General features: G+C 37.6%; 1 protein-coding gene across 1 annotated transcript; it reads left to right on the forward strand.

The window, feature by feature from the left end:
- The first annotated feature begins 1,638 nt into the window (after positions 1–1,638).
- On the forward strand, positions 1,639–14,581 carry LOC110897592 (calcium-dependent protein kinase 8). Its single transcript, XM_022144359.2, has 9 exons — positions 1,639–1,812; positions 2,223–2,740; positions 4,684–4,807; positions 4,918–5,061; positions 5,872–6,024; positions 6,724–6,839; positions 6,953–7,120; positions 12,772–13,002; positions 14,167–14,581. Exons 2-9 carry the CDS (start codon positions 2,231–2,233, stop codon positions 14,308–14,310), a joined length of 1,590 nt encoding a protein of 529 aa, XP_022000051.1. The 5' UTR covers positions 1,639–1,812; positions 2,223–2,230; the 3' UTR covers positions 14,311–14,581.
- Positions 14,582–25,746: the final 11,165 nt, after the last annotated feature.

Raw genomic sequence — 25,746 nt, forward strand, 5'->3', positions numbered from 1 at the left:
TCGGTTCGAAACAAATTTTACGAAACATACATAAAATAAACACGAAAAATATTATATTTGACCCGAATCATTTCCCAAAAAAGTTTACGTCGAAACCTAGAACAACTTGAATTTATACCAAAACGTACATAAAAATATGCACGTAAAAATGGTTTCTTTAAACGAAAACGTATTGTATTTGACCTAACCCGTCTATAAAAAAAAGTTTACGTCAGAATGTAGAACAAATCATATTTATACCTACCCGTACATAAAATATGCATGTAAAAAATAGTTTTTAAGTAAAGGAAGTATAGGGGTAAACCGAAACAAAATATTATTAAAAAATTTAATAGGTTAAAAACGTTCGTAAACAGTGCCAAGTAGCACCAATGCCACAACGGCATCGACTCTCAACATCGTAAAAATAAAATAGATAAAATGGGAAAAATTACACTGAACGAAAAGTAGATTTAAAATCGTTGAACCACGCACACACGTTACAGTGTGTTAATGCGAAGAAATTAACCAGAAACAGAAAACGTAGAAAATAATAACTTAGTCGATCTAGGACCCGCCTGTTGCGGCGAACTTGTCAAAAAGGAAAAAATGGACACGTTGCGACGGGTCTGTCAAATATGAAAAAATAGAGCAAAAAACGTTGAACTTCATATGCGCACTACGACGTGTTAACTTGCAAAATTTAGACGAAACGTAAAACTTGCGAAAGATAAAAAAGTATGGGTGACCAAAGTTGTAAATAATAAAGTGTTGTGTTAAATTATAAAATATGGAAAAGTTTGGGTTAAGAGTAAAAAACTAAAAGGGGTTAAAATACAAAATATGAAAATGCTTGGGTTAAAAGTGAAAAATCAAAGTTTTTTTTTTTTTGAAAAACTCCCTAAGCTCAAGGTACAACTCACATATGCACAAAATTAAACAGTGCCAAGTAGCACCAATGCCACAACGGCATCGACTCTCAACATCGTAAAAATAAAATAGATAAAATGGGAAAAATTACACTAACGAAAAGTAGATTTAAAATCGTTGAACCACGCACACACGTTACAGTGTGTTAATGCGAAGAAATTAACCAGAAACAGAAAACGTAGAAAATAATAACTTAGTCGATCTAGGACCCGCCTGTTGCGGCGAACTTGTCAAAAAGGAAAAAATGGACACGTTGCGACGGGTCTGTCAAATATGAAAAAATAGAGCAAAAAACGTTGAACTTCATATGCGCACTACGACGTGTTAACTTGCAAAATTTAGAACGAAACGTAAAACTTGCGAAAGATAAAAAAGTATGGGTGACCAAAGTTGTAAATAATAAAGTGTTGTGTTAAATTATAAAATATGGAAAAGTTTGGGTTAAGAGTAAAAAACTAAAAGGGGTTAAAATACAAAATATGAAAATGCTTGGGTTAAAAGTGAAAAATCAAAGTTTTTTTTTTTTGAAAAACTCACTAAGCTCAAGGTACAACTCACACATGGACAAAATTGTTGCTTATTTATATATGGAATAATAAGTGTAATTTACTCATCGTGGCAAATAAAAAATAAAAAAAAATATTAAAAAAATTTGAAAATGATGGCATGGGTGCGAGAACAGTCCACGAAACAGCATTAAGCCATTGACTCAATTATAGCTGATCTGAGTTGTTCACTTGTTCATACCTTAACAAATTCCTCATTTCATCCTCTTTTATTGTCCCCTTTCTGTTCTTCACTCTTTAATCCCCCCAAAACCTTCACTTTTCCACTCACAAGTTCGTCAAAAATCTTGCTGATCAACCAAGACTCACAAGATTTCAATACTCTGATTGATTCAAGGTAAACCCTTTTAAACCCACTTCATTTCTCTTCTTAATTTGTCAAATCTTCAATACCCATTTCATAAAAATTGTATCTTGATCAGAAATCTAGATGGGTAATTGCTGTGCTGTACCCTTTGATAGAGTTTAGAAAAAAAAAATTATATCTACGTAAAAATGTCATAATTTACTAATATTTATAATAAAATATTTGAATATCAATAAAAATACAAATGATACATAGACATATAAATTATGTTTTATTTTTTTTTTTAAAATGGAATTGACCAACTAAATCCGATTCTAGCCGACTTGATTGTCTTTTATCGATTCTGAGTAATTAGGCGGAGTCGAGAAAAACCCACTTCAATTCTGTTCTTAATTGTTCAAATCTTTAATACCCATTTGGAAATTTTGTATCTTGATCAGAAATCTTGATGGGTAATTGTTGTGCCACACCCTCTACAACTGATGAGTTTGAAAACAAAAAGGGGAAGAAAAAAGAGAACCCATTTGCATTAGACAATGGTGGGTCAATCCCATCTGGAAATGGGTACAAACCTTATGTTTTAGAGAACCCAACAGGGATCCAAATAGAGCTAACATATGATCTTGGTAAGGAGTTGGGTAGGGGTGAATTTGGGGTCACTTATTTGTGTACTGATAAGTCAACCGGTGAAGTGTTTGCTTGTAAATCGATATCGAAAAAGAAGTTGAGAACTCGGATTGATATTGAGGATGTTAGGAGGGAAGTTGAGATTATGAAGCATTTGCCTCAACATACTAATATTGTGACTTTGAAAGATACTTTTGAAGATGATAGTGCTGTTCATTTGGTTATGGAGTTGTGTGAGGGTGGAGAGTTGTTTGATCGGATTGTTGCCAGAGGTCATTATACTGAACGCGCTGCTGCCGGTGTTACGCGGACTATTGTTGAGGTTATTCAGGTGAGGAATTTCTTTGTTTTTTTTTTTTTTGGAAATTGTGATGAAGTTGTGTTTTAGTTTAGGTTGTTGAATAATTTGATGGTGGTTGCTAAGGTTCTTGTTATATGTTTCTTGAATTAACTCTTCTGGAAGCAGCCTCTCTATCCCTACAGGGTAGAGGTAAGGCTGTCTACATCTACCCTCCTCAGACCCTACCTTAGCTTTGCTATTGGTGGGATTTACTGAGTATGATGACGATGATGATGACATTTTATAAAATGTGACAATTATGTGTTTTAGTTGAGGTTGCTAAGTAATTTGATTTACTACATTTGTGATCTAGCATAGAGGATGTTGAACAAATTATGCTTTCTTGATAATTGATAGATGTTTAAACATTTTTTTTTTATTTTTTATAAATTTTCAGGTCTATAATATGATAGAGTCAGTCAACTGTTTTACAAAATTGAAAATTTATATTATCCCTTTGTGGAGAGTTTGTTCTTGATTATGTTAAGAAGCCTTTGTTTGTTTAAGTTGAGCTTGCGAAGTAATTTGATTTACTACACTTTTAACCTAGCATACGAGTATGTTGAAAGAATTATGCTTTTTTGATAACTAAGATATTTAAATATTTTTGAACAAATTTGTAGGTCTTTTATATTTTTAACAAATTATGCTTTCTTGATAACTAAGATATGTAAATATTTTATAACAAAAATTATAATTTATGTTATTCCTTTGTGGGAAGTGTGTTCTTGATTATGTTAAGTGCATTTGATTGTTTTAGTTGAGGTTGCAAAAACACTTTGATGGTGGTTGCTATGATTCTTGTTAATATGACATGAATTTGATTAGTTGTTATACAAACACTTACTACGTCTGTGATCTATTATACGGTATGTGGAAAGATTCCAATTCATTGATAATTGATTGATAGTATTACGTTCTTTATAAGTTTATCGACTGACATATGATAAACTTTCATAATTCATCATCATCATACTCAGTATATCCCACCAATAGCAAAGCTAAGGTAGGGTCTGAGGAGGGTGAGATGTAGACAGCCTTACCTCTACCCCATAGGAATAGAGAGGCTGCTTCCAACAATGGGCATTGTATTCTTGATTATGTTACGAACTATAGATAGTAAAACCTATGTTGTCAAAAGCGCAAAAAGCGCGCGCCTAGGCACCCGGGCGCAGCGAGGCGCACCTATAGCGCCTGGTGGTAGCCTAGGCGCAAAAATGGGTTTTTTTGAAAGAAACGTTGCTGAGGCGCAAAAAGGCGCGCGCCTAGGCGCAAAAACGGTGCTGAGGCGCAGTGGATAAGCAGGAAAACTGAAAAAAAGAAAAAAATGAAACCGAGTGCGTGCAAAAACAGCCTCACGCGGGCCCGGGTTTTCGGAGCTGCATTCGTGTGGGCACGCACGAGTTCAACCAAATTCCAGCTCAGAAACTCATTTTTGCACCCCCCAAAACTTACAACATATAAGTCCTAAACTTTTGCTACTAACTATTAGCTACATGATCTTAAATGGCATATATAATAGTTTTTTAGTTTTATATTCAAAGCATAACATATTTTTTATATTTTTTTTCTCTATGTGCGCTTTTCTTAAAAAAGCCCACGCTTTTTTTGCGCCTTGCGCCTAGGCTCCGGGCGAGGCCGATGCGCCTCGCCTGCGCCTTGCGTCTTTGACAACATAGAGTAAAACAAGATCTTGTTTTTTCTTTAACTATATGTCTAGTCTGAATTACAATAAATTTACTTAATTGTTTTACAAGACCAATAATTTATGCTACCGCTTTGTGGGCGTTCTGTTGTTATTGTTAATCATGGTAACAACCATTTCTTTGTTTTCCAGTGAGAATGGAAAGATCTTAGTGTTTCTTTATCATTTTCTTGTCTTTTTATTTATGTCAATGTGTTTCGTTAATTTTTTTTATGTAATTTTATTTCAGATGTGCCACAAACACGGTGTTATGCACCGTGATCTCAAACCCGAAAACTTTTTATTTGAAAACAAGAAAGAAACGGCAGCCTTAAAGGCTATTGATTTTGGGTTATCCGTTTTCTTCAAACCAGGTAAAGATCAGATCATAACAAATGACGTATTCGGTATTCATATCAACTTTCTTTATTCACTAGACGCTTACACTAAACAAATGTTTTTTTTTTCTTTTTAATTTATGCAGGAGAAAGATTCAACGAGATTGTAGGTAGCCCATACTACATGGCTCCCGAGGTCCTAAGAAGAAATTATGGTCCCGAAGTTGATGTTTGGAGTGCTGGCGTAATCTTATACATATTGCTTTGTGGTGTCCCGCCATTTTGGGCAGGTTGGTCTTTGATTTTTTACATTGTAACTGGCGGAAACATGGGCGGGTCAAAATGTGTTGACGTCAAAAACAAGTAACTGTAAGTGGGCCGGGTTGACCTGTTTTTCTCAGTTTTCTTAAATTTTGTAAATAGTTAATAAATTTAACTAGTAAATTTCACACGCCGCGTTGCGGCGGGAATCCAGTCGGTATCAGTTCAGTTCATTACGGTATCAACACTCAGTATTGCAACCGAAACGAAAAACTCCAAAAGTACAATAACGAAAACCGGTATAATTAACAAACGCAAGTTATTTAAAGTATACGGGTGCAATTGAGAGTAAAAAAACACATAAAAAGACGAAAACCACAAAAAGAGGCCCATTTGAGCGTAGATATGCCTGCTCATTTTAGCAAAGGGAGATGGTGCATTTTAGCATCACCTCACTGTTCACAAGCATGAACTTTGTTGTATATAAAAATAATTATTTGCATAATTCATTATTTTTAATAAAGTGGAGAAGAGGTTATAAGCATTTAAATGCACTTCAGGGCACTTTCGTCATTCATTTTAATCAATTTTTTAAAGCCTACTCATTTGACCCTATTTCCACGTAAATGATTGGGTAACAGGTTAAAACGATTTGGGTCCGATGAGTAACTATAAACACAGATCAAAACGGGTCAAGTTGGGTTGACACATTTTTTGTCCCTTTTTCTTGAATTTTTCAAATATTTCATATGTTAAATATAATTACAAAAATCTACAATATAATAATACTTTTATTAAACTTTATTCGACTTTATATAGGAAGTAGTAATTATTTGCAGAAACTGAGCAAGGAGTTGCACAAGCAATTATTCGATCTGTTGTAGATTTCAAACGGGATCCTTGGCCCATAGTATCTGAAAGTGCAAAGGATCTTGTTAAGAAGATGCTCAATCCTGACCCAAAGTTACGTCTTACTGCACAAGAAGTTCTTGGTAATCTCAAAATCCTTTCTTTTTTCGTGCAACAGGTCATAGTGGGCCGTTTGAGTAACAGGTCGAAAGTCGAAATGGGTTGATTTAATAATGGTATTTTAATAATATGCATATATATTTTTTAATAAGTTGATTCAGGAGGTTTATGCTCAAGAAGTTATTAGCATAGATCAAAATGGGTCAAGTCCAAACGGGTTGGGTACAGACCGAAACAAGAAGGGTTGGGCTAACTCGAAACTCATTTTAATAGGAACACTTTATATAATAGTGGTGTGTCCGGTGTCGAGTGTCGAGTTGTCGACCATGATTGCTAAATTATTATTGTTTCGAGTCTTGCTCGTTCCCAATGCCCCTACGGTAGCGGATTTACCCCCAGGCTCAGGCTTGCTGGGTGGCGGTCTGCGAGGTGGGATCACCTTGGCGGTTGGGAGGACCGTGGAATATCCCCCCCCCCCCCAAATTATTATTGTTTCAATAATAATATGATTCTTTAATAAATTGATTTAGAAGGTTTCATGCATCAAAAACACACTTTAGGAGACTTTCTTCGCGTTTCCTTTTAGGTTAATATTTAACGGATAAAGAAAAAAGTAGCCCGATTCGTAAGTAAATGAGTATAATGGCACGTGTAATATCCGATGGTCGTATGTTACGCTTCTTGATTTGTTTTGAAATATTTTATGTTTTTTCTTATTATAGATCATCCATGGATACAAAACGCCAAAAAGGCTCCAAATGTTTCTTTAGGGGAAACCGTTAAAGCAAGACTCAAGCAATTCTCCGTAATGAACAAGCTGAAGAAAAGAGCTTTAAGGGTACTTCAAAAATTCATTTTATTCCGGTTTTCTTTATTATTATTATTACTATTATTTATTTATTTTTTTGTGTTGGTGATATACTAAAATCTTTATGGCAATAAAAATTACAGGTGATTGCTGAGCATTTATCTGCTGAAGAAGTGGCAGGAATAAAACAAGGATTTGATTTAATGGATACTAACAAACAAGGGAAGATTAATATTGTCGAGTTAAAAGCCGGTTTACAAAAGCTTGGTCAACAAATCCCTGATGCAGATCTTCAAATACTTATGGATGCTGTAAGTAATGGGTCGGGTCAAAAGGGTAATATTGGTGTTTTATTATTTTTTTTTATAAATATACTTGATAACGGAAACTATAATATTTAATTGAATATTAATCTGGATTTTTAAATAAGGTGATTTAGGAGGTCTTTTATGTATTAAAAATACACTTTGATTGGCTTTTGACCCATATACTTTCTTTAGCTATTTTTAGTAGTTTACAGTGTAGGCCCGATAAAAAGGTACATGTCCGCATTTTCAATATAAATTTATAAATAATTGAGCATTATAGGATTACACTATATTATTAATGCATCAAGGTAAAGTTTTAAAGAAAATGATTAGGAGTAATAACAGGAAAAGTTATCGGTATTTTTATTGAATACTCAACAATGAGATTACAATCAATATATAGACTAATATCCGATAACTATGGAAAGAGATAAATATAGAAACTAAATCATAATCAAACTATAATACTAGAATAACCGATTATTCTAGAAAACTCTCGGTTCAATATTCCCCCGCAAGTTCAGGGCGGTCAGCAATTTGTAACTTGGTTCGTAAGAAATCGAATTTTTGCGCGGGCAGCGGTTTTGTAAAAATATCAGCAATTTGTTCCTTCGTTGATATAAACTTCACGGTGAGATTGCCCGGTGAGACCTGTTCACGAACAAAGTTGTAATCGACTTCCACGTGTTTGGTGCGGGCATGAAATACTGGATTAGCGGTGAGGTAGGTGGCACCAATATTGTCGCACCAAAGACTAGGAGCTCCACTGTCCAAACCAAGTTCACGAAGGAGTGATTTTAGCCAAATCAGTTCTGCAACAGTATCAGCGATTGCTTTGTATTCTGACTCAGTTGAAGAGCGAGAAACTGTTTTCTGCTTTTTAGCCGACCAGGAAACAAGGTTAGAACCCAGATAAATGACAAATCCCCCCGTTGATCGACGGTCAATAGGACATCCTGCCCAATCAGAGTCTGAAAATGCTCGTAGGTTAGCCTGCCAATGAGAATCAGAGAAAGCCTGTAATCGATACCCCGTGTTGTGACGGATCCAAAGACCCATGTTGATTGTGCCATTCAAGTAGCGTAATATACGTTTGACAGCAGACCAATGATTTTCCGTAGGAGCATGCATAAACTGACAAACCCGGTTTACAGCAAAGGCAATGTCAGGCCGGGAAAGTGTGGCATATTGAAGAGCTCCAACAATTTGCCTGTAACGAGAGGGGTCATCAAGTGGAGGGCTATCATCGGGAAGAAGCACATGGGAAGTGCTCATCGGAGTGGAGATAGGCTTGCAGTCTGTCAAGCCGGCACGGTGCATAACATCATTAATGTACTTTCGTTGTGAAAGAACAAGATCTGAGTTCTTATGAATAACCTCCACTCCAAGAAAATAATGTAACTGACCCAAGTCCTTTAGAGCAAAAAGTGAGTCAAGACGCTCAATGATGTTGGAGACGGCACCTGAGTGATTCCCCGTGATGATAATATCATCAACATAGACTAGAAGATAGACAAGTAGGCCCGACGAGTTAAGGATGAACAGCGAAGGATCCGTTTTGGACCCATGAAATCGGTTATTCTAGTATTATAGTTTGATTATGATTTAGTTTCTATATTTATCTCTTTCCATAGTTATCGGATATTAGTCTATATATTGATTGTAATCTCATTGTTGAGTATTCAATAAAAATACCGATACCTTTTCCTGTTATTATGGTATCAAGAGCCAGATTTACCTCCTAAAAATTTTCCTAACCCTAATCGGTACTCCTCTGTCGATTCTAAAATCTCAGCCGACACAACTTCCGGCCTACTCCCCTGCTCTCAATGGCGGCTATACTCTGTTTTTCCAACCCGGAGAAGACGACCCATAACTCCCACAAGTTTCCCTTCACCCTCAAACCCACGAATTATGGTTATTGGCGGCAGATGCTTGAATCGTTTCTCACATCTCATAACCTATTTGGTTATATCGACGGAACCGTCCCCTGCCCAGAACAGAAGGTACAAACTGGTGAAGCTACGACTGACAATCCAAGCTATGCTCCTTGGATCTCGAATGATGCCCACATTCGAACCTTGTTGATCTCAACCGTCTCTGAAGAATCGTACCAACACATCCAAGGGAAAACATCCCGGGATGTCTGGCAATCTCTGGAACGGGCCTATGCGCCCAGCACAGCCTCCCATGAGTTTTACCTCAAAAATCAACTTCTTCGCATCACCATGAAGGGTGATGAAAAACCAATTGACTATTTATGCAGGGCCCAAGCATATGCTACTGCACTCGCTAACATTGGAAAACCGGTATTGGACAGTGACCTCGTTATGCACACTCTTGCAGGGCTTCGTGAAGAATACACCGGCTTAAAGGGCAGCGTGCTGGGAAGAAAACCTCCCATCCAGTTCAACGAGATCTACTCTTTGCTGTCCGATCATGATTATGCTGTCACCAAAACATTCAGCCCCAACCCATCGGCTTTTCTGGCCGCGGCTCAACCACCCTCTCAGCCTTCGGCTGTCCCGAGCTCACCAAACCTAGACCAATTGCAACAACAAATCCAAAATCTTCAATTGGCTGCTTCTCAGCTGGGTTATCAGTTGCAGCCCAATCCATCACAACCTCAGGCCTACTTTGGATCTCGATCCAACAACAACCAAAACCGAACTGGCCGAAACAACAGGGGCAGAGGTAATTCTCGGGGTTCATTCAATCCGCGTTCCAGAGACAATGGTGGCACAAGACAGTTCTCATGGGCTTCAACTCAAAACACCGTCTATGGTCATTGCAATCGGTGTGGAATTGCCCATCTACCATCCCAGTGTCCGAATCAAAACTCGGGTCAGTCAAGGTCTGCTCCTCAGGCCAACTTCACTGCTTTTACGGATGGTGCTTCTTCTTCCGGCAGTACTTGGAAAACGGACACTGGCGCCACTCATCACGCAACACCAGACTTATCAACCTGGACAATTCTGAGGCATATTTTGGTAATGACTCCTTACTTGTTGGCAATGGTTCCTCTATTCCTATTTTTCGTATCGGGTCTTCAAAAATCCACTCGTCTAATAAAATTTTTAATCTTTCTGACATTCTTCATGTTCCAAAACTTAAACAAAATCTTTTATCTGTTCAAAAGTTTTGCTTTGACAATGATGTCTTTTTTGAATTTCATTCATCTTATTTTCTTGTGAAGGACGAGTCTACCCGCACTATCCTCCTTTCGGGCCCCAGTGAGCACGGCTTATACTCTATCCGCCTTCCTCAACTAAAGACTCTACCCAAGGTTGCTTTCACCGCAAAGCTTCATCGGATGTTTGGCACCAACGCTTAGGACATCCACATGCTCAAGTTTTTAATTCCATTGTTTCTTATTGTTCTTTACCGGTTTCTAATAAATTGTTCAAACATTTGTGTCCTTTTTGTCAAATGAGAAAGTCATCCAAATTGCATTTGTCTGATTCCAATTTTCGTAGTAACAATATTTTGGATCTTATATATTGTGATGTTTGGGGCCCTACCCCGTCACCATCCATTGATGGTCATCGTTACTTCTTACTATGCGTTGATCACCATACTCGTTACATGTGGCTTTACCCTTTATCCCAAAAATCCGATGTCTACGCCATCTTAACCAACTTCATCATCATGGTTGAACGCCAGTTCAACACAAAATTAAAGTCCATCCAATCGGACTGGGGTGGTGAGTTTCGTCCACTTGCAACTCTCTGCCGCAACCTTGGGATCCTTCACCGTCGTTCTTGTCCTCACACAAGTGAACAGAACGGCTTTGTAGAACGCAGACATCGCCATGTTGTCGAAACAGGCCTTTCACTCATGGCCCAATCTCACCTCCCTCAACGTTTTTGGCACTTTGCCTTTGAGACCGCGGTCTATCTAATTAACCGCCTTCCCTCTCGTGTGTCTTCAAACAAATCTCCATTTGAGCACATTTACGGCCGCAAACCAGATTACTCCTTCCTACGGGTATTTGGTTCTCAATGTTTTCCTTACCTTCGCCCCTACAATCACCACAAAATTGAGTTTCGCTCCACGCCTTGCGTGTTTCTCGGCTATAGCCCTTCTCATCATGGCTATAGGTGTTTCGATCCACATACCGAGCGTATCTATATTGCTCGCCATGTTCGTTTCAACGAACAAGTCTTTCCATACGCTCCATCTCCCAAGCCACCCTCACCACCACCCTCTTCTCCTTACATCTCTATTTTTCCTACCACCACACCCTCCACCGAACAGCCCTACACCCGAACCTACACCCTCGGCCCAGTCCAATTCCACCAGCCCTGAACCTACTCCCTCGGCCCAGCCACCTACCACCAGCCCTGAACCTACTCCCTCGGCCCAGCCACCTACCACCAGCCCCGAACCATCCACCACCGAAACCCCTCTTCCCTCGGCTGCCCCCGGCAGCCACCCTGCCTCTGCAGCCGCACGCTCACGGCCTGCAAACCTTCGGCCGCACCCAAAACGACCGGATCGATACAATCCGGCTGCATACACCGCCACCGCTTCCTCTCTCCCATTCGAACCTCCTACCTTTACTATTGCCAACAAGTACTCGGAATGGCGCGATGCTATGTCCGAAGAATTGAACGCGCTCTATAAGAATGGTACGTGGACCCTTGTACCACCTGTCCCAAACACTAATGTGGTTGATTGTAAGTGGGTTTACAGGTTAAAAACTGATGAAACTGGGAAAGTTAGCAGGTACAAGGCACGCTTGGTTGCAAAGGGCTTTCATCAACAACACGGTGTTGATTATCATGAAACTTTCAGCCCCGTTATAAAGCCAGTTACTATTCGGACAATTTTGTCTCTGGCCGTGACAAATCGGTGGCCCCTACGGCAGTTGGATATTCAAACGGCCTTCCTACACGGAAACCTGGAAGAAACAGTCTACATGCGACAGCCTCCAGGCTTCACTGACCCGAACAAACCGGATCATGTTTGCTTGCTCAACAAAGCTATTTATGGCCTTAAACAGGCACCCCGGGCCTGGTTCAATAAGGAGGGTGTGTATGTGTTCAAATACGTGTTGGTCGGCTTTGAGTTCGACCCATCTTTTTTAGCTTGTTTTCTTTTGAATAGTTTTGAGTATGGGCCGGGTCAAAAGTGTAATTTTTTTTTAATGAATAGTTGAGCATTATATCTAATTACAGAAAATATCTTTTGGATACAATTATAATCTAAATCTAAGTTTTTGAATAAAGCGATTTAGGAGGTTGTGTACTATAAATACACATTGGCCGTTATCTTGACCCATTCTGTTTTTAGATAAAGTTTTGAGTAAAGTACACGGATAGTCCCTGTGTTTTCCAAAAAGCTGGATTTGGTCCCTAGCTTTCTAAAAGTACAAAGATGGTCCTGTGGTTTGCACTTTCTAATGCATTTAGTCCCCAACCAACAAGCTTAAAGGTTTTAGAAGGTCCAAGTTAGAGACTAAATGCGTTACAAAGTGCAAACCACAGGGACCATCCATGTACTTTTGGCAAAAGTTGGGGACTAAATGCGTTACAAAGTGCAAACCATAGGGACTAAATGCGTTTCAACCTGCTGCTCCAAACATACAGAAATGAACATTTCTAATTACAAGAATTTAATTAAAGCATTAAATATATTAAGTATTTATACAGGGAGATGTTGACAAAGACGGGTACTTGAACTATGGAGAATATGTTGCGATATCAGTTCACTTGAGAAAAATGGACAGCGATGATCATCTGAAATATGCTTTTGCGTTTTTTGATCGAAATAAAAGTGGATATATTGAGATTGAAGAACTAAGAGAAGCTTTATCCGATGAACTTGAACCCAACAATGAGGAAGTTATTTCGGTAATTATTCATGATGTCGACACAGATAAGGTTTGTTTTTTCATTTATTTTTCAAATAATCCATCACGAAATTCAGTTTTTCTAATGTTTGGAGACAGTGATTCTTAAGATTATGATTAAATTCCTAGACTTTTGAAACTTAATGATAAGATTCTTTACGATGAATTTGAAGACTTGATCATGCAAAAAGAAATGACATTTTCATGATTTTTGAATATATTAAAAGGATTTAATCATGCAAAAGTCTGTAACGGGGTGGTGTAGTGGTAAGCACCTGATTCCCCTCTAGCAGAGGTCTCAACTTCGAATCTTGCTTATATTGGTTTCCTACCATAAACTCTTGAAGGCTGCCCAACACAAGTTGTGATCTGTCTAATCTCATTGGTTAACAGGGTATTGGTGGAATGGTGGGGCCCATCAGTTTTCTAGTAACGGGTTTCTCATAGTTATCACAAAAAAAATTGTCAGCAGTTTTATATTTTTTCTATAATTGTGAGAACCGTCACCGGAAAACGAACGGCCCCCATCAATACCCTGCTAACCAATTGGGGACTAGGTAAAACGTACGCAACTTGAGTTGGGCAGTTAACCTTCAAGGGGGTTAAAGGCGGAAACCAGTGGAAGCTGTATTTGAACATGAGACCTCTACTAGAGGGAATCAGACGCTTACCACTACGCCACCCCCTTAAAGTTTACTTAAGATATAACAAATTTACTTAGTTATAACCATGGTTTTAAAAAAAGGTTGAGGCGTGCGCCTCAAGGCGAAACGGCCAAAAAACGATTCTGAGGGGGTGAGGCGCTAAAAAGGCTGCGCCTCAGGGGTTTTTGATATTTGTTTTTGAGATTTTGTGTCAATTTCAAGCAATTTATGTCTTTTTTTGTGTGTTTTTGATTATTTTGATGAATTTGATGATGAATTTAGTTAGTATTACTATTTTTATAAGATATATAATATTTATATTTATTTTGTGATTCCTCCTTGGGCTTACTCTCAAAACTCGTTTCCATTTTTTAAACCTTGTTTATAACCTCTTTGTACCTACCCCTATGATTTATTAGAGTTGATTATCTAATTTTGATTATTGAATATTACAAAATGCGTTTCAAAGCGCACATCCAGACAACCCTTTAATCTCCTAATTCTGCGAACGACCCAAAATAAACTAAATATTCTTCTGATTTTTTTTATAGGATGGTAGAATAAGTTTTGAGGAATTCACAGCAATGATGAAGGCAGGAACCGATTGGAGGAAAGCATCTCGACAATACTCACGAGAGCGTTACAATAATCTTAGCTTGAAGTTATTCAAAGACGGATCAGTGAATCTAAACTAATAATTAGGGAAGATAATATGGTATCGAGACTATTATTGTTATTGCTTATGGGCATTCTTCTATTCTTGTAATATTTTGTTGGGGGTGTATTCATTTCATTTTTAAAGTCTCCCGTGTGGAGTTCATGTGTTTTATGCATGAGTTTGAAATTATGAGGGAGTAAAGAAGGGTTTTCTTGGTTTGTTTATGGATGTAAATATGTATCTTGTCAGCAAATCTTGCTTATGCCATTGTTTAAAGTATAAAAATTTCTGAGTTGCAAGTTCTGTTATCTGATATGGTGTGTTTTCTTCGGTTTGTTTTGGCAGTTTGAACTGATTTTTTTTTTTTTTTTAAAATTGTTAGTTTGTGTTAAAGCAAAACCCGACATAGGGTTTTAGATTGTTGATCCACGGATATTGGGGAAGCACTTGAACTAAACAACATGTGATTTGCAAAAAAACACCATTAGTCTTGCTAGTGAAAAGAGGCACTTTCCGTGATCAGGCTATGACATGAGAATATATATTTGTTTTGAGTGTGAATAAGCAAATGATAAGTAAGACGATCTAACTTTTCTCAGTTAGTATTTAGTGATGTGACACTCATGGCATTTATGATGTAACTACCGAGCAATGCCATTAGGTGGTGGGTGTGGAGCCGTGGAGGTGGTTTATCACTTGGTGATGGACTGCCACGTAAGCGGCCACGTCATGGGGGGGATCATCACCTCACCCAAGTGATGGGCCTGGGGTGTGGGTGATGAGCCCCCCCCCCTCCTCACTTTCTCCCGATCTTCAACCGCCGAATCAGCAATAGTATCATCATGAAGGTTATGAAATCCAGAAGATCTACTGTTTTTTCAGGAACTGTTCGAGTGAACTGACGAATGAATAGTGAATTAGGGTTAAGGTTTGGAATGGGTTGATTATTTTTGAGATTGGGGGGGGGGGGTTGGAGAGAAGAGGAGAAAGATGTCGGTGAGGGAGATGATGAATAGGAGTAATGGAGATCTAGTTAATGTTGTTTTGAAATTAGGTTCGTCACATGGCTGGGTTGGGTGCAGGGGCGGACACAAGTATAGTCCAAGGTGGGCGGGCGCACCCCCGGGGAAAAAAAAATTTAGTGCTAAGTTCCGTTGAAAATCTCGTCCGCACCCCTTGGAATTTTTTGTCCGCACCCCTTGGAATTTTTCGACCGCACCCTTGAAATTTTTTGTCCGCACCCCTTAGGTAAAAAGTGTTATCAATTTATAATTTTTATTAGTAAACTCTTATTTTAAAAAAAAAAATTACTACCTAAATTATATAACTTTTAATACCTAACTAACTAAACCCAAATACCCATACCTTTACCCCTTATAATTTTCCTAACTAGCTAGCCCACTAAGTCTTAGCCCATTAACTAAACCCAACAATATTTCAAACTATAATAAAATAATTAAAGCCCAAAACCTTTAGAAATTCTCTCCCGCTCTCTCTCTCTCTTGCGTCCCTGCACTGCCAACGAACAACATCAACCAGCGACAAAAGTCTAGCCGCCAGCGACCACCGTAATCAACCACCATACCACCGTCGTTTGACGCTAAATCTAACCGGAATCCGAACACTGATAAGTTTCTTTGTTATTTTGATGATTTTGGTTGATATTATAGGAGAAAAAAGGGTAATAAAGTTGTTAAATAGGTTTGAAATTTTGTGTGTTTTGACGTTGTTTATGGTTGTTTAGATGATTTTTAGGGTGATTATGTTGTTTATATATTTTTAGGGTGATTACAACTTACATTATGATTTATAGGGCTTGAACAGTTGAAAATTAAAATTAAAATTGAAACATTATATTATGGAGCGATGAACTTATGTTATATAGAGAAATAATTGCTTAAGAAATTAGCTTTAGATAATGTTTTGGATAGATTTCAAAAAATGAAAACCCGTAGGGCGTCGACGTTTTAATTATGTTTGTAACAAGGTTTGACATGTTTTTGATGATTATATAAATTTAGTTTGATGTTCGTTTGTTTTACATGACCCGACCCGACTCGATACAAACCGTTTTTTTACTTATATACCTAGGGGCCTAAATTTTTTAAAAATGTTCCGCACCCCCATGGAAAAATTCCTGGGTCCGCCACTGGTTGGGTGATGGAAGTGACGTGACGGACCGAAGGGCAGCGGTGGTGTCGGGCCTCGACGGGCCGGGAGCGCACCCCACACCCACCAGCCTTAGCGGCATACTTTTGGTATGGATCATGACTTTACAATTTACACCATTTTAGTTATCACTATTGAATAATAATGAGGAATGTGCATACCGGGAATTAATGACGGGCCTCATCCTATATTTCACGTTTTTATGTGTTCCACTTTGGAGAGTACCATGAGAATGTATATGTCAAAATGAAAAAAATAAAAATCAAAAGGGGCTAACCGACCGATTTCAAGTCTCATGTCATCAGACAAACCGTTAATTGTCAAAACCAAAGTTGACTTTTCATTGAGGGCCACCCAGCTCCCTCGGGCATTGCGATGGGCCACCCAGCTCCTGTGCATCGCGCATGGTACGAGTGTCTCCCTCACGTGGCGCCTGAGGGACAATTTTCTAGAAAGTTTGCAAAACTAGCGGTTTTTACCCCTGCACAGAATTTTGCCAAAATTTCACAATTTTCGCACCCAACTTGACCCAACTTAAAGTTACATTTTTAGAACCATCCCCCAGATTTGTGGGTTCAAAAACTTGTTGTGAACCTGGATCCTTTAGCTTTTCAAATCATATTTCAGTTTGAAATTAATTACCCAAACGACCCGTTATGAGACATTTCGCATTCTAGTTCATGCCTCCTACTTTCTTATCAATATGCTTATCTTTTCTATCAACCACAACTTAGTTGTAGCAGGTTACATTTGAAAAACCTTAACTTTTCGTTATTTTCTTTCGGTATGGTCTTTTTAAAACTCATTTAGTCATTTTTTTCGCGTCAAGGACATGTCCTCAGCTTTAATGGCTTTTTTACCTAAATACTAGATGTACCTCACTTGAGGTGGTCTAGTGTCCACCCTTGACTCAACCAACTCTAGTCGGACCATAAACCCTCACTGAGAGTTTGACCTATTACACATACCTGGCGCTGGTCAAAACAATGAACCGTATCAATACCATGAAAAACTATTTTCTATATCATGATAATGCATGTCCATACATTATGTTTACCTATAAGCATAAAACTTAACAAACAAAGCATTATATACCATATTCAAATGGTGATAACATCACTATTTGACCCGTTTGACTCGATTGTCCATTTGACGCCAAAAAGGTTCTTATAAATAATCTTACCCATTCGACCCGTTGTGGTTTACACCATAGAGTCCTATTTCAAAATTCATTGTTTGATCATTAATATGTGATTACTTGCCCTTTTACTCGTTTGGCCCGTTATGGTTCACACCATAAGGTCCTATTCCTAAAATTCATTGGTTTATCACTAAAATAAGGTTACCAACCATTTTACTCGTTTGGCCCATTTTTGTTTACACCATAGGGTCTTACTTTCAAAATTCATTGGTTTTTCACCAAAATACGGTTACTGACCATTTTACTCGTTTAACCCATTTTGGTTTACACCATAGGGTCTTGCTCTTAACAAAATCATTTGAGTCTTTGTTCATCTTGTTTTTAACGAATTACATAAGTAGTGGTTCTATTTAAGAGGTGTAAGCTTTACTTACCTTGCGTTCGATCATGCTTTCTTGCGTCTTTAACCCGCTTGACTCATTCCTTTGCAAGTTCCCACCTAGCTTGTCAAGAGTCAAACTATCATATAACATTCACAAGATGGTTAGATTAGTCATCCTACATCATGACCATCACACCTTATGGACTTTTATACCATATTTCTCATTCAATTCCATTATAGGTCAGTTTGACTTTTTTGACACATATAAATGCGCTAACAAGTTCGATAAAACTCATTTAGGCATATCATCAAACACTTGTTGGGCATCATTTTAGGCCATTTTATCAGCTAAATTTCTTAACCAAAATCATCATGTTCGTACTCGTAATAGCATCAAGTCCACGTAACTTTCAATCAGAGCCGGCCCTTAAGGAGGGCGAGGAGGACAACCGAACAGGGCCCATGATTTCGTAGGGCACGCAATTTTAAAAAAAATCCGATATTATATATGTAAAATAATTTTTTTTAATAGGGTATAACAAAAAAAATATTAACATAGGCCCACTTAAAAATAATCATATTGTTTAAACTATTTAGCCCATTAGGTTAATGAGCCCAATACCCAAATATTTTCTAAAAACTAATAAAAAAAAGAATTTTGGGCGGCCCTAAGGGCACGTTTTTTCGAGCTCGAACAGGGTACATGAATTCTCAGGGCCGGCCCTGCTTTCAATTATTATATGCTAATTCATCAATCTATCAAACTAGAACTTGGGTTTTCATCTCTTATGCAAAAACTCATTTCATCATGTAATTGAACATTCATCCAACATCTAAATTATTCAAGTTTCTCACACAAACTAGTAAACATGATGATTATATCACTATTACAACATCAATTTCATCATATCATCGAAACCCACTTCATGACATGTATGAACATATACCTACATCTCTAAATCGTTCAAGTATTTTACATATACTAGCAAGTATGATGAGCATACACATAATTTCATTATTAATGTCATCATACTATAAAGAATATCTGAGATTTTGGGAGGTCTTCTCCCTTTCTTTCTCTATAAAGGACACACATACTATGTTTGTGTTATATTTTTTTCCATCTTTGAAATTTTTGATTATCATGTATATGCAATTTAGCTAGGCAAGAAGATTTATATGATTTACCTCCCTCTATGTTTTGGTTTGTTATTTTGTTTGTTTTAGCTCACTTAACCTTCATTAATAAACTACTATGTTAACTAGACTAACATTTCTAGTTACATAATTCATAAGATCATGTGTAGTGGGGCATTATATGGCAAAAAAAAAATGCCCCTTCCCTATTACATAGGGTATTATAGGGCATTATTTTTGAAAAAGAATTGGTGGGGCATTATATATAAAACGCCTAACATGGTTTGTGGAATGGTTGACTGGGTTTGACCCACCAATGAGAAAATAGTTTGCTTTTTTTTGTTTAATGATTGGAAAGGGGCATTATTCCCACTACGCCACTTTTGCAATAACGCTCCATGCTGACTGGACTACCACATGTCGAATAATGCCCCATGGTGGGGGCATTATTTTGTTTAACCACTACACATGGTCTAAGTAAATAGTGTGAGAGAAATGGCAAGGGTGAATGGTGGTGGTTGTGGTTGTGGTTATAGATTGTAGAGAGATAGATAGGAATGATGAAGATGGTGGTTGTTGTGGTTACATTAAGGGCATGTTTGGCTAAGTTTTTTGAAACAACTTATTGACTTATTGGCTTTTTGAAAAGTCATAAGCTTCAAAATGATGTTTGGCAATGAAGGTGTTTGTAAGGGGAAAAGTGACTTTTCCAAAAAGTCAGTCCATACTGACTTTTTAAAAAGCCAATAAGTTGTTTCAAAAAGCTTAGCCAAACATGCCCTAAGTAGAGAGAGAAAGAGTGAAATGGTAAGGGTGAGGTGATGCTGGTGGTTGTGGTTACATATTGTAGGGAGAGAGAGATTGATACGTGGTTGAAACCCGGTGTTCGTTATTGCGTAACTTTGTGTTTTTACATAAGTTTCAATCTTAAATGGCCTACTTTTAATAAGATTTGTGTTATGCAGGTTTAACGAAGTTTAAGGAGCTTTTCGGGAGCTTTACAAGTCACCAGGTCGAAAACCGGAGCACCGGAACGCATTACGGATCAAACGGGAGCGAAACAAGCAAAATCAAAAATCAAAGTTTTGAGAGCCCGTCGCCGACGGGTCCCAAACCGTCGGCGACGCCCTTCAGTTAAGCCCGTTGGCCAAATGTTGTCGTATCCAGGGAGTTAAGCCGTCGGAGGAAAAACTGATCAGGGGAACCCGTCGCCGACGGTCCCCCACCCGTCGCCGACGGGTTGAGTTTTTATGAAACGCGAATTTGCGGATTTGAGGGTTAAATTCGAGTTCTATTGGTGCTCTGGCATTGATTTTCGGAGTTACTGTAGGTCCCAAAATCGGAGGATCGATTTTCACTACCAAAGCCTTATTTATAACAAACAAAGTTAAGTGTGCGGAATCCACTTAACTAAGCAAATCAAACATAGAACACGATAACACACAAAGGTTAACCAAAGAAACACACTCGTTTGATTAACTGGATGAGAATTACAAACTGATACAAACACAGTTCACAAGCTTGAAGGGTATTCTCTCATCTCTAAGACTAAACTGTGACATATCTGTGCCTTATATAGCAGATGGGCTGATAAGCTCGACGAATCACAAACTGGGCTGACGAAACAGAAGAAAGCCCAAGACTAAGCCCAACAGTCAACGAATCACATGTGATTCGTTGACCACTTTGACGAAACAGAAACAATTAAGACCAAGTCTCTTTCGTCGACATGTATTCGACGAAACAGAGTATTTCGCCAAATGCTGCAATCAAATGACTGTTTCTGCAGTAACATGCAACAGAAACAGAAGGCACAAATAACACAAGTAAAAGACAGAAATACCCTTAACATGCCACATGCATAGTTTTACGACCAATACATAAACTAGGAGACAAACAAGTCAGACACAAGCTGATAGGAGGATATCCGACTTGGTCGACTGCGAATACAGACTCGATAAACGATAAAGACCGTACACAATACAACATTACATATAAGACTAGTGACAGACACAAAAATGCATCAACAAACTCCCCCTTGTCTGTTACTCGTCTTCGGTCTTCATTTCTTTCTTCATCAGTGACGTTCGGACCAGGAACTGCCCGAATGGATTCCCCTGTAATAGCAGTAGCAAGCAACGCGCTGAAACTTCAGTGCCTGGTGTGCGTCCTTGTCTTCATAAAAGATGTCATGCCTGTACAACTTGGTGATGTCGGATGCAGACATATTCACTAGCCACATCGGATCCAATATCCTGAAGTTCTTATCATCTTTGAAAACAATAACTGCCTCATGCGTGTCTGAATCATAGCACCATAAGCGCATATCACCAAGAAAATCTTGCTGCATCGGCATTAACGGAATTTTCTCAACCACTCTCGCCGGCTCGTACACAAGCTTGTATCTCCTGGTGTTGGTTTCCGGATCAAGAGTGAACTTTATCTGTTGATGCCTGGGGAACTGAGGTTTGTAAGACTTGTCTTTCCACCCCAATTTCTTGTTCACTCTAATCAATCGTTCAAATAATGTCGCACCATCATATTTGAACGATTTATGAGATCTATCTTTGTCAAAGCGGCCACATCATAAAATGGCAAAGATAAGATGCTCAGCAGCGACCTAAAATACTGAATCCCGAACTCCCGCTTGATTGCAACACAATGGATTTCTTTTACAAACATCCAACATAGAATCCGCCCACTAGGCTTAGCCTTTTCCAGCTGTAGGAAGTCAACTTGTGTAGCCTCTGGAACAGGCTTTGAAACATTAGACAAAAACCGTTGACGCCACGTAGCGAATGCATCCGTGGCATTCTCTGAAGTATCACGGTTCTTCAGATGTTCATCAATATCCTCAACGTTGTCTTTCAACCAGTCTTCATCAAACGGAGCAAATTCGGTACCATCCTGTCTAACATACGATGATTTCTTCACATCACCCTCGAATACAATCTCATCAACGTTTTCAACATTTATAGACTCCGGCTCACTTGGCATCTTCTCAACTTCATCATCACTAATGTCTCACATCGCTTTCAATGTGATCAACTGTTGAGGCGTGAATACTTTGTGTTTTTACATAAGTTTCATTCTTGAATGACCTACTTTTAATAAGATTTGTGTTATGTAGGTTTAACGAAGTTTAAGGAGCTTTTCGGGAGCTTTACGAGTCACCAGGTCGAAAATCAGAGCATCAGAACGCATTACGGATCAAACGGGAGCGAAACAAGCAAAATCAAAAATCAAAGTTTTGAGAGCCCGTCGCCGACGGGTCCCAAGCCGTCGGCGACGCCCTTCAGTTAAGCCCGTCGGCCAAATGTTGTCGTATCCAGGGAGTTAAGCCGTCGGAGGAAAAACTGATCAGGGGAACCCGTCGCCGACGGTCCCCCACCCGTCGCAGACGGGTTGAATTTTTCTGAAACGCGAATTTGCGGATTTGAGGGTTGAATTCGAGTTCTATTGGTGCTCTGGCATTGATTTTCGGGAGTTACATTCTAGTTTGAGTTTGAAATCATCTTTTGGAGCCTATTGCACCCACGATTCACCTACCATTCCATCTTATTCATTACTACATCATCCGAATCAAGATCATCACCATCGATCATCCGTAATCACCAATTTCCTCCATAAACCCTAATTCTCCATCAATCATCCATCTCACCATCATCATCCACCAACATCCTAAACATCATCATTCACCATTCTCAAAGCTCAAGATGATTTTCTTCAAGCTCCAAACATCCGGTGATCAAGCTTCTTCAACCATGAGCGGCTAATCATCTCGGTTTCACTCCGGTGTAGGTAGTTGTTAATTTTAGGGTTTCGAATTGTTCTTGTTTCAACTTAGTGACAATTTGTGTTTGGTTTTTGAAACTTTTGACAATAGTGTTACATTTGTTGCGAATTCGTAAATTGTCGAACGATGTTAAAAGTTATGACTTTGCGAAATGATGATATTTAATTGTGCATTGTCGTTGTTAGGATTTACTTGTGTTGATTACAAAGTGTCTTTTTGTCCGTTCTTCGGGACGTTGATATCTAGTAGCACCTAAGTCACGGTACACTAAATCCATTAATCGAATGCATTTGAGTTGAATCTAAAACTTGTAGAAACCCTAGGTTGGCAATTACCGAAACCGGGTGTGAACCCTTTTTCTCATTATCGTTTATTAATCAAATTTTTGTGCAATCATTACTTTTTTAGTTGTCAATCAATTACACCAATTTCTTTAAATTAAATTCATATCTCTCAATTAAACAAAAAAAATAGAAAAACATTCTAGTAAGCTTCATAAATCGTGACATTCTTGATAATTCAATCGAATCCACACACAAACCACATACTCTTCGTGGTTCGACCCCTTGCTACCACTAGCTATTTGTTAAGGGTAATTAGGGCATGCATATAAATATTATCTTTGACCGGAGCGCGACACTCCGATCAGAGATAACGTTGTTGAAGTTGGTTTTTCTAATATTTTATATAAATATATAGATACAAATAATAAATATTTATATGTTTTTATTTTTGTGATTTTATCATAAATAAAAAAAGTTGATTTTAGGACAACGATGCCTCTCATGTGAGGGGCATGTGATTAGAATTGAACAGTTGAATTGGATGGCATTTGAGACGGGAAATGAAATGGTGATAAGTTGAAGAGATTAGAAAGGAAAATTGTAGTTTTTTTAAACGATTGCGGCAAAACCTTTAGAAAGACCAAACCACAGTAAAAAGAAAAAAACGAAAGCTAACCCTATTGGATTTTTAAAAACTCAGCTTCACATATTTAAATTTTAAAAATTTGAGCCTCTAAAGTTTTTATTGCCACTAAACTAATGTATTATTCTATATCCTTACAATTTCAAAGGAGTTGTACAGTAATTTATTATTATATTTAAAATGCTTTTAAAATCATAAATCTATACATTAGTTATAATAAGATTTTAATTAAAAATGGGTTTATCTTTTTCCAAATGAATTTTGAAATTCACACTAGCTCGGTTTATTATGATTTGTGTTCGATTCCTGCTAGCTAGACAATTTTTTTCCATTTTTTATGTTTTTGTCTGATGTAATGTTTGAGCTTAAATAAATAATTCGTTCTATATAATTATATTATATCCATATATTAATCCTTCTATATTTCTTTTATTATTCCTTATATTCCATTTAATCTATTTATACTTATATTTTAAGTTGTAATTACAAATATCATTTTTTTACGTTTTTATAGTTTTTTGCGCAACTTTCATTGAAAATGAAGTAGTATACGCAATAGAGTATATTTTTTATATTGTAAGATATTGCCAATGTTAGCATTGTACCAGTACCGTGACGAACGAAACTGATTCCTTACCAAGAATATCGATACCACGTGGATTTCGACTAAACAATATTGATGTTCTTGTCGGTACTATTAGAACCGTTACTGGTACATAGATTGCGACGTGCTTATTTTTATTTATTTAAGTATATGTCTCATTGATAGTGAAGTTTTATTCACAACAAAGTGTTTTTGGGATCGTAAGTTATAGCGAGTGTGGGTACGGTACAGAAACCGTGACCAACCAAACTAATACTGTCTCAACAATATCGGTATCACGGCGATTCCACTCGAACAACATCAGTATCGGTATCAATACAATGTGAGTTGTTAGTAATATTCGTTTTTACAATTTTCATCAATGTAAAACATGTATCGTCATCCTTTGGGTATATAATGACTCTTTCTATTGCTATACTGAGTGGGTACCGTATCAGTATCGTAAGGAATTAAACCGATATCGACTGAATTCCCGCTGCAACGTGCGGGGACTCTTCCTAGTTCTGATTGAAGAGTGAGAAGTGTGATGTAGCCGCCATTTAGTATTTCTATAGTTATATAAACAAGGTCAAGTAAAAAGACGTAACATACTTTCCTTATGTTTTTTAAACTAGTTGAAACTCCGCCTGTGTTGTGGGGCAATAACCGAATAATTCTCAACCAATTAAAAAAATCGTAGTATATTTTATTTTGAACTGGGGTAAAATCATAATTTTGAACCGATGGTAAAATCGTAATTTTGAATCAGGGGAAACCATATTTTTATTTTGAACTGGGGACGAAAACATATTTTTGAAATTTTCCCTATATTATTTTGTAAAAAGGTGTTGTGAGTGTATTTTACTGTTTATTTTTTTACAAGTTATCATAGCCTTATGTACAACTAAATAAGGCACAATTCAATTTCCTATTTCTTTTGTTATTCATTAAAGTGATTAAGTTCATGTAAAATTACTGGTTCAAGCACTAACAAAATAACACTAAAAATAATCATCTTGCACATGGGTCTTAAAATGGGTCTACTTAAATGTAAGTGATTTTCTCAATGGTAAAAAAGGTGAAATTTTGATTATTTACTTTTTAATTTTGTTTCTATTAAATTTGTGCAACTCATAACTCATGTAATACACAATTTTTTTTCTTTCTATTTTCTAAATTAAGTTTTATTTTTCTTTAATAACATTTGATACATACTATTTTTATGTTGATTCAAAAGTTTCCTGCGTTTCAACATAAATTTTATTTGAAATTGAGTTGTTTCTAGCGCCACAATGAGCGAGCGGGCTTACAATGCTATAAAGTGGGTATTATTTCATT

Source organism: Helianthus annuus, chromosome 13 (assembly GCF_002127325.2).
Source record: "Helianthus annuus cultivar XRQ/B chromosome 13, HanXRQr2.0-SUNRISE, whole genome shotgun sequence".
Classification (NCBI taxonomy): Eukaryota; Viridiplantae; Streptophyta; class Magnoliopsida; order Asterales; family Asteraceae; genus Helianthus; species Helianthus annuus.